At 50.6% G+C, this 9,626-nt stretch overlaps 1 protein-coding gene across 1 annotated transcript; it reads left to right on the top strand.

Annotated features, from left to right (window-relative positions):
* Positions 1-790: 790 nt before the first annotated feature.
* LOC141728303 (nuclear mitotic apparatus protein 1-like) lies at positions 791-9,414 on the top strand. Its single transcript, XM_074536211.1, has 4 exons — positions 791-953; positions 8,179-8,349; positions 8,462-8,598; positions 8,710-9,414. The coding sequence occupies exons 1-4, from the start codon at positions 791-793 to the stop codon at positions 8,806-8,808; spliced, it is 570 nt and encodes a 189-aa protein (XP_074392312.1). The 3' UTR covers positions 8,809-9,414.
* Positions 9,415-9,626: the final 212 nt, after the last annotated feature.

Below are 9,626 nucleotides of genomic sequence, written 5' to 3'. Positions count from 1 at the left end.
CTGAAGAGTGAAAGTTTTGTTTGAGTTTTTCTTATCAGGGACACAGAGACAGGCAGTACATAGGGCTGCTCTCACTTTTTTGCTTTTGGCTTTTTGCTTTGCTCTCTCTCTCTCTCTCTCTCTCTCTCTGGCTCTTGCTTCTGCTTTGCTTCTGCTTGCTTTTGCTTCTGCTTGTTAGCTAGTTTAGCTAAGCAGTCCAAATTTCTTCCTGGACTGTTTCTCCTCTCCTTTTTTTCAACCATCTTGAACCTGCTCCGGACTGGGACCTGGGAACACCGAGAGTTTACACCTTGTGGCCTGCAGCAGCTGCCCCAGTACCGGAGGGACTGAGAACTGACCAACCGCATCCGAGTGAGGTTTTCTGAATTTGTCTTTTTCAGAGTGGTGTCATCCGGTATTGTTCATTTTGTGTGCTGGGGGTGCTGTGCCTGTTAAATAAGGAGGTTCTTTCCATTTGTCTCTGAGGAATTCTTCCTGAACTGGTTGGGGGGAGGGGCTATGTGGATCTGCTTTCTGGAGGGGCCCTCCTTTGGAATTTCTCTACCAAGTTGTCCTAAACCAGGACACTCCTGGAAGAGAAGCAGGGACTGACAAGTCAGGTAGGGATTGCACTCCCAGCAGGAGGGATGTGGATGGAGGTGCCCTCCTGGAAAAGGGATGTGTTCAAACTTCTGCACACCCCTGAATCCATGTCCTGCTCAGCACAGGGACTAGGGGTGTGGGACACATTTCTAGGTGTGAAAGGGACTGTCACATTCAGGTGCTGGAGTGCTTCCAGAGAAGGGCAGCAATGCTGGGGAATGATCTGGAGCACCAGTCTGATGAGCAGCAGCTAAGAGAGTTGGGAGGGGAACTAAGCCTGGAGAAAAGGAGGCTGGGGGGGGACTGTCTCTGCCCTGAAAGGGTGAAACAGCTCCCTGAAAAGAGGATGCAGCCAGATGGGGATCTCCCAGGTAACTTGTTCTGCCAGTTAACACGTGGCATGACAATAGGAAATAGTTTCAAGTTGTGTCTGAGAAGCTTAGGTTGGCTGTTAGGAAAAAATTCCTTCCCTGAAAGGGTTGTCAAGCCTTGGCACAGTCTGCCCATGGCAGTGGTAGAGTCCCTATCCTTGGAGGGATTTAACAGACACGTGGATGTGGTTTAGTAGTGGTCTTGGCAGTGCATTCAGTCTCAGAGGGCTTTTCCAACCTAAATGACTCTGTGATTGTATGAAAAACTGCCTATGTCTCAGCTGTGTACTCACCTCTACTTTTTGTGCTTGTGGGTGGAGCAGTTGGAGATAATCCAGAAGGACCAAAAGAAGCAGGTAACACACACCAAGAGCTGGCTGCTCAGTGACAGTGCACAGCCCTCCTTGTTTGCCACTTCCTGCTGGAGCCACCCTCTCCTCTGTACTGTACTGTGAAATGCCATGTCCTCAGCTGATCCCCCCCAGCACAGTGGGAAGTGGTGCAATGTGGGGATTTTGCCCCTCTGATCCACTCTGCAGGTGAGACCCCATCTACAGAGCTGCTTCCAGCTCTGGGGCCCCAATGTCAGAATGACATGGAGTTGCTGGAGCAAGGACAGAGGAAGTCACAGAAGCTCTCCAAGGGATGAAGTCCCTCTGCTTTGGAGATAGGTTGAGAAAGTGGGGAGTGTTCAGCCTGGAGAAGGCTCCAGGAAGACCTTATAGCCTCTGCCAGTATCTAAAGAGGCTCCAAGAGACCTGGATAGGGACTTTGGACATAGGCCTGGAGTGAGAGGACAAGGGGGAGGGGCTTCCCATTGACAGAGGGCAGGGTTAGATGGGATATTGGGAAGAAATTCTTCTCTGTGAGGGTGGCAAGGCCCTGGCACAGGTTGCCCAGAGAAGCTGTGACTGCCCTATGCCTGGAAGTGTTCAAGGCCAGATTGGATGCAGCTTAGAGCTACCTGGTCTAGTGGAAGGTGTCCCAGCCAAGGGAAGGAGGAGGTGGAAGGAGATGAGCTTTAAGGTCCGTTCAACCTAAACCCAGATGGGATTCTTCCCCAAATTTGCTCTAAATCTGGACAAATACATGAATTGGTGCCCAGTGTGGGGCTGGAAAATGTGGGAAAAAACTCTATTAATTGCGTGTTTGTTGTTGTTAAAGCAGTTAGTAGCCATGCTGCTTGAATCCCTGATGTCTCCGGGTGTGAAAGCCTTTGTGTCGCTCTGGGCTCTAGACCTTTTTGAGGTTTCAATACCTTTCTGGTCACTAGGATTATTGTCCATAAGAAGTAATTTTTACGGTAGAGGGGTACGGATTGGAATAGCTGTTGTGCTGGCCTAGGTGATAATGATTTATAAAGCGTTTACAAAGATACTGGCATCTGTTTACGATATGTATGGTTTATGGTTTCTTCATCCTACCCTGCATCCCAATTCCAGTAGTACGTTTTGGGAATTTATTAGTAATTACACTCAGTCTATTAGAGGAGGAGCCGAGAATGAGACTTTCCAGCCTTCCCTTTCCTTCTTCTCCTTTGGATTGGTTATGTCACTTTTTGAGAATGTTCAGTTTCCCCTGAATGCTAAAGAGAACGTCTTTCTGGTATTTAATCTGGTAAGCTTCCTCTATATGGTCTGCAGCTTCTCTAGAATGAGGGCTGAGATATCCAGAGGAGCTGGTGAGACCCCTGATCCAGAAGCAGATGCAGGCGTGAAAAATCCTGAGTGATGTGGACAATGGGAAAATATAGGCCAAACCCTGATGGAGTTTTCTAATCCTGTAGACTGGGATTTTCCACGGGAAACAAATTCAGAACCCAACTGAAGTGGGCAAATACCTAAAAGAGAAATGCCATGACAATTCTAAGGAGAAAAGGCTAATTGCAATAAGCTGGGCCTTGGCCTATGCTTATCGCCCTTTGTTAGATAGTGTAGGGCAGCAGACAGAGGCAGGGGGGCAGGGAGATAAATTGGCTATCCCAGTCACTCAAGCTGTAGCCAACAGCCCAGGCTCGAAGCCAGCAGCCAGACCAGACAGTGAGCCTAAGCCAGCATCTAAACCCATGGCTGTTGCTACCAGTACTAGAAGTGGGAAATGCACAGAAAAAACTAATTGACCAGTGGATGATGATGATGATGGTGATGCAGGAGAAGGAACCTCAATGCCTCCTGACATAAAATCAGGAGTCCAGGCAGCAGGTGCAAGATCAGACGCAAATATTGAGTCCTTTTCCCTGAAGGACCTTCATGGCTTAGGGAAGGATTACACCTGATGACCTGATGAATCCATAATTAGTTGGTTAGTCTGTCTCTAGGATGCTGCAGGCGAGGCTACAATTCTGGACGGCACTGAAGTGAGGCATGTGTGATCCCTGTCACAGGATCCTGTCATCAACCAAGAAATGATGAAGGGGGCTAATCCATGCAGCCTCTGGTCATGGGTCTTGGAAAGTGTTGCACAAAGATACCTGTGTGCAGATGATCTTTATATGCAACAAACTCAGTGGAAGACCAGAGAGCAAGGGATCCAACACCTGAGAGAAATGGCAGTGGCCGAGATTATCTTCTCAGATGATGTGACAACTAAGAACCCAGACTTGGTACCATGCATGCCTGTGATGTGATGAAAACTTGTGACTTGGGCCACATGAATATGCTTTTGCCTTAGCCATAATGAAGAGGGATGAGAGGGATGCGACTGTGCTTGACATGGCAAGGAAGCTCCAAGCATATGCGGATGCTGTACATGGCCCAAACACATGCCAGAATCGCAGCGGTAGAAACACGTCTGCAGAACTTAGAGGACAAGATAGCGGAGAATCATAAGAAGCTCAGAGAGGAGATTGAAGAAGACCTTCTCCAAATCTCGGCAGTACGGATCAGAGGTTCTGGTATCCAAGGCAGATGTCTCCCAAATGGTGAGAGACGGTACATCCCGCGAGCTGAGCTGAGGTTCTACCTGCGTGATTGTGGAGAAAACATGGGGAGGTGGGATGGAAAACCTACTGCTCTTGTGGCACGACGGGTGCGTGAATTGAAGGAAGCCACCAAAAGGAAAGCAGCTCCAGTTGCCCGTAGCCGAACGGCCAGGTATGATGGTGATGACCTGTCTGATCCCCATGAAGGAACATCCAAGACATATGCCCAGGGAAAGAAGAATAACCAGGCTTAGAGGGGCCCTACCTCTAGCCAGGTAGAGGCCAGGGAAAACCGTGTTTTCTGGTCTGTGTGGATTCGTTGGCCCACAAGAGTACAAAGCTTTGGTCGATACTGGTGCTCAATGTACATTAATCCCATCAAGACATGTGGGGACAGAGTCTGTTTCTATTGCTGGCATGACAGGGGGATCCCAGGATTTTACTTTGGTGGAAGCTGATGTGAGCCTGACTGGGAATGAGTGGAAGAAACATCCTACTGGCCCAGAGGTCCCATGTATTTTGGGCATAGACTACCTTCGAAGTGGGTACTTCAAAGACCCAAAAGGACTAAAGTGGGCATTTGGGATAGCAGCTGTAGTAGCATAGGGCATCCAGCAATTGAACACCTTGCCTGGGTTGTCTGAGAATCCATCTGCAGTAGGACGCCTGACAGGAGAAGAGCAACAGGTGCCAATTACCACTTCCATAGTGCATCGACAACCAAATGTTGTATAGAACCACTCGAGATGCTGTGATCCCCATCTATAAGATGACCTGAGAGCTGTAAAGCCAAGGGGTGGTCAGCAAGACCCACTCACCCTTCAACAGTCCCATTTGGCCTGTGCGTAAATCTGAAGGAGAATGGAGATTGACAGTGGACTACCGTGCATTGAATGAAGTGACTCCACCCCTGAGCACTGCTGTGCCGGACATGCTGGAACTCCAGTATGAGCTGGAGTCCAAGGCAGCGAGGTGGTACGCCACTATAGACATTGCCAGTGCATTTTTCTCCATTCCTCTGGCAGCAGAATGCAGGCTTCAGTTTGCTTTCACCTGGAGAGGCGTGCAGTACACCTGGAACCGACTGCCCCAGGGGGGGAAGCACAGCCCCACTATCTGCCATGGACTGATCCAGGCTGCACTGGTAAAGGGTGAGGCTCCAGAACATCTGCAATATATTGATGACATCATTGTGTGGGGGAAGACAGCAGCAGAGGTGTTCGAGAAAGGGGAGAAAATTATCCAGATTCTCCTAAAAGCTGTCTTCGCCATCAAGAAGAGCAAAGTCAAGGGACCTGCTCAAGAGATCCAGTTTCTAGGAGTGACGTGGCAAGACGGACGGCGTCAGATTCCCACCAATGTCATCAACAAGATCACAGCAATGTCTTCACCATCCAGCAAGAAAGAGACACAAGCTTTCCTAGGGGCCATAGGTTTTTGGAGGATGCATAGTCCCGAATACAGTCAGATCGTGAGCCCTCTCTACCTGGTCACCCATAAGAACACTACTTTCCACTGGGGCCCTGAGCTGCAACAAGCCTTTGCACAGATCAAGCAGGAGATTGCTCATGCAGTAGCCCTTGACCCGGTCAGGATAGGACGAGATGTGAAGAACATGCTCTACTCTGCAGCCGGAAACCATGACTTGTCCTGGAGTCTTTTGCAGAAGGTGCCTGGGGAGACTTGAGGCTGACCCCTAGGATTTTGGAGTTGAAGCTACAGAGGGTCTGAAGCCCACTATACTCCAACAAAGGAATCTTGGCTGCCTATGAAGGAGTCCAAGCCCCCTCAGAGGTAATAGGCACTGAAGCACAACTCCTCCTGGCATCCCGACTACCAGTATTGGGGTGGATGTTCAAAGCAAAAGTTCCCTCTACCCACCATGCCACCAATGCCACATGGGGCAAGTGGATTGCTGTTATCACACAGCGTGCCCGTATTTGAAAACTGAATCACCCTGGGATTCCGGAAATAATTACAAACTGGCCAGAAGGTGAAAACTTTGGTCTCGCTGATGAAGGGGAACAAGAAGTGACACGGGCTGAAGAAGCTCCACCATACAACAAACTGCCAGCAGAAGATACACAATACACTCTCTTTACTGATGGTTCTTGCCGCATTGTGGGAATGAACCGGAAGTGGAAAGCAGCCGTATGGAGCCCCCACACAACAGGTTGCAGAGGCCACTGAAGGAGAGGTGGATCAAGCCAACTTGCTGAACTCAAAGCTGTTCAACTGGCCCTGGACATTGCTGAGAGAGAGAAGTGGCCAAAGCTCTACCTCTACACTGATTCATGGAGGGTAGCCAATGCCCTGTAGGGATGGCTGGAGAGGTGGAAAGAGGCTAACTGGCAGCATAGAGGCAAACCAATTTGGGCTGCTGAAGAGTGGAAAGACATTGCTACCGGGGTAGGGAAACTGCCTGTGAAGGTCCACCATGTGGATGCTTATGTTCCCAAGGGTAGAGCTAATGAGGAGCACCAAAACAATGAGCAGGTAGACCAGGCTGCAAAGGTAGAGGTGTCAAAGATAGACTTAGATTGGGAACACAAGGGAGAGTTATTCCTAGCTCGATGGGCCCATGATGCCTCAGGCCATCAGGGCAGGGATGCTACTATAAGTGGGCATGAGACCGAGGGGTGGATTTAACCAGGGACAGTATTTCTCAGGTTATCCATGACTGTGAGACGTGTGCTGCCATCAAGCAGGCCAAGCGAATGAAGCCCCTCTGGTATGGTGGGCGGTGGTCCAAGTACAAGTATGGGGAGGCCTGGCAGATTGACTACATCACACTGCCCCAGACATGCCAGGGCAAGCGCTACGTGCTGACCATGGTGGAAGCCACCACTGGAAGCCACCTGGAAACCCACCCTGTGTCTCATGCTACAGCCCAGAACACCATCCTGGGTCTTGAAAAGCAAGTTCTATGGAGACATGGTACCCCTGAGGGGATTGAGTCAGACAACGGGACTCATTTCAAGAACAGCCTTATCAACACCTGGCCTAAGGAACATGGCATTGAGTGGGTGTACCATATCCCCTACCATGCACCAGCTGCAGGAAAAGTAGAGAGGTACAATGGACTGTTAAAAACCACATTGAAAGCTTTGGGTGGGGGATCTTTCAAAAACTGGGAGCAGCATTTGGCAAAAGCCACCTGGTTATTTAACACCCGAGGCTCTACTAACCGAGTGGGCCCTGCCCAGTCTGAGCCTTTGCAGAGAGTAGATGGAGACAAAGTCCCAGTGGTACATGTCAGAGGTTTATTAGGGAAGACAGTTTGGATTAATCCTGCCTCGAATACAGACAAACCCATTCATGGGGTTGTTTTTGCTCAGGGACCAGGTTGCACGTGGTGGATAATGCAAAAAAGATGGAACAACAGGATGTGTACCTCAGGGAGATCTGATTGTTGGATAAAACCTGTGTAAATATCACTGTTTGCTGAATGTTATTACCATTGTCTGTGTATAGCTGTATAATGGTTGTAGAGTTAGAATTAGATGTAGAGTTAGAATTTATATTAGTGTTAGCAGTAAGCAGACGATATGGGGTTAAGGGGTGGAATGTCCTGGGTTGACTATATGATGCTTTTATCCCCAATCGTCTCATTCTCTTTATGTTGAATAATAAGTTTTGTACTTTTAAGAGGGTTCCAGAGACCAAAGGGGGGGGAGAAGAAGCACGGCAGTTTGTTTTCAGACACTGCACTCACTCCTCCACATTCCTGCTCCTGACTGTGTTGTCTGTGGACAGACAGCAGGACAGAGCTCTTCTTTTGCTTTTCAATTAGTGTTAGCTAGCTGAGGCAAAGAAGTTCCCTGGACTGTTTTTTTTTCCCTTTTCTTTGGACCTCTTGAAACTGCTCTGGACTGAACACCCAGGAGAGCACCAGCAGCTGCGGCCCACCGGGCCAGGCCTGGCCTGCGAAAATTCCAGCACCGGAGGGACTGATCAGAGACTGAGGGAGCAGCAACCCGAGGACGGGGTTTTCTCAGTTTGTCATCTCTTTTAGAGTGGCAAGGGGTCTCATTGTTTGATATTGTTTTGGTTTTATTGTTTAATAAACAGTTTTTTTCCACCTTTCTCCAAGGAGGTATTTTTTCCTCCCACACCAGTTGGGGAGAGGGGCCGATTGGATCTGCTTTTCCCACCGGAGCTCCTTTGGGGGATTCTTCCCCAAATTTGCTCTAAACTTGGACACCCAGAAACAGGGAGAGTCTGAGGAACTGGTCTGCATCAAGAACATCCCATTGGCTCAGTCCATAAAAACATCTTCTCCTGCTAAGGGCTGTCTGCGCTCAGGTGCCTCCACCCGCTCCCTCAGCAGCTTCCCCTCCCAGGAAACCCTTGCAAAGCTGGAAGCCTCCTCCCCAGAGAAGACCCCTGGCCATTCAGTACTGCTGGGCCTCCCTGGCTACCGACCAGTCACCCGTAGCTCCCTGCGCTTGCAGCGGACCAGCAGCTCCAGCCTCGGTGTGTATGGGCGGGGAAGGCACTGGGACTGCTGGCTGTGGGGTTCTGCCCTGCCTTGGCGGAGTCAGGTCTTACTTGGAAGCCCCCTGACCCTTCCTTGCTTTGGATTTAGGCCAGAGCACCATGAAGCTGGGCATGTGCCAGGATGAGCCGGAGCAGCTGGATGACTGGAACCGCATTGCAGAGCTGCAGCGGCGGAACCAGGCCCGCCCCCCCCACCTGAAAACCAGCTACCCCCTAGAGAGCATGGTAAGGGCCAGAAGGGGGAGGTCAGGCAGCCCTTTGTCCAGAACTGGGGTTTGGGAGGGGGTCTGGGAACGGACAGTGCCTCTCAGCAACATCCCCACATCCCCTCCCCAGCCCTCCACCTCCTTGGGAACCATCACGGATGAGGATGTGAAGATGGGGGACCCAGAAGAGACGCTGCAGCGTGGCAGCAGGCAGTCCTCCCTGTTATGAACAAAAATTCAGTCAATATTTTTTTTGTGAGAAAAAGTTACAAAAAGGCAGCCAGATCTGTCTCTGCCAGGGTTCTGTGTGCTTTGTTATTGTAATCACGGGTCATTGTAGCTTATCACCCCTTTTGTATTAGTAAAGGCCCTGGCTGGGGTGGGGTGATGGCCCTTCCCCAAGGCTGTGTTCTCTTCCCAGCATAGGGAAGACACCTGAGAGGGTGGGGGGGGTTATGCAAAGTGACTCCAAGACCAGCATGCTTTTGGGACCCCGACTCCAAAATGCAACGAGAAAACCCTAAAAACAACGAGCCACCTAAGAGTTGAGAGACTAAAGTGATGTCCGGGTGTGAGGAGCCAAGTGCTGAGCCTGCAGAGATGCGGAGTCCCTCTCGCCCTGACCAGGAGAGTCGTCCCCGGCGGAGAGACCAAGCCGGATAAGCGAGAAGGGGCAACATCTGACGGGGACCTCACGCCCTAAGGCTTCCACGAGGACCGGATCCCCCAGCTCTGCCCCTAGTGGACGGAGCTGCGCATATCCTCCTCCTCTGAGTCGCCCTGGGAGACGCGACGGGGACTGCAGCCCTGCCGAGCCGCCCAATCCTGAGCTGATCACTTTTAATAAAGGCATTATAAAGGAGAAGAAGTCTCCTGGCCCTGTTTATTTCAGCTGGGGGCGCTCGTCCGGAATAGCCACGCCGCAAGAAGACTCAAGACTGGCCATCTTGGACTTCAGGACAGCTGGCTACCAGGACCAGAGGGATCGGCTCAGGAGCAGCGACGCAGAGGAGCACCGGAGCACCGGATTGGTGAGAAAGCCGGTGG

The sequence above is a fragment of the Zonotrichia albicollis genome, chromosome 2, assembly GCF_047830755.1.
Source record: "Zonotrichia albicollis isolate bZonAlb1 chromosome 2, bZonAlb1.hap1, whole genome shotgun sequence".
In the NCBI taxonomy this organism is placed as follows: domain Eukaryota; kingdom Metazoa; phylum Chordata; class Aves; order Passeriformes; family Passerellidae; genus Zonotrichia; species Zonotrichia albicollis.
Note: the sequence above shows the minus strand (reverse complement) of the source record. Positions and strands in the feature narration are given on the sequence as shown.

Coding starts and splice junctions, on each gene's coding strand:
- LOC141728303 (XM_074536211.1), top strand. CDS start 791: ATGCTGGGGAATGATCTGGAGCACCAGTCTGATGAGCAGCAGCTAAGA. Junction 8,350..8,461: donor GACCAGCAGCTCCAGCCTCG/GTGTGTATGGGC, acceptor CTTTGGATTTAG/GCCAGAGCACCATGAAGCTG. Junction 8,599..8,709: donor GCTACCCCCTAGAGAGCATG/GTAAGGGCCAGA, acceptor TCCCCTCCCCAG/CCCTCCACCTCCTTGGGAAC.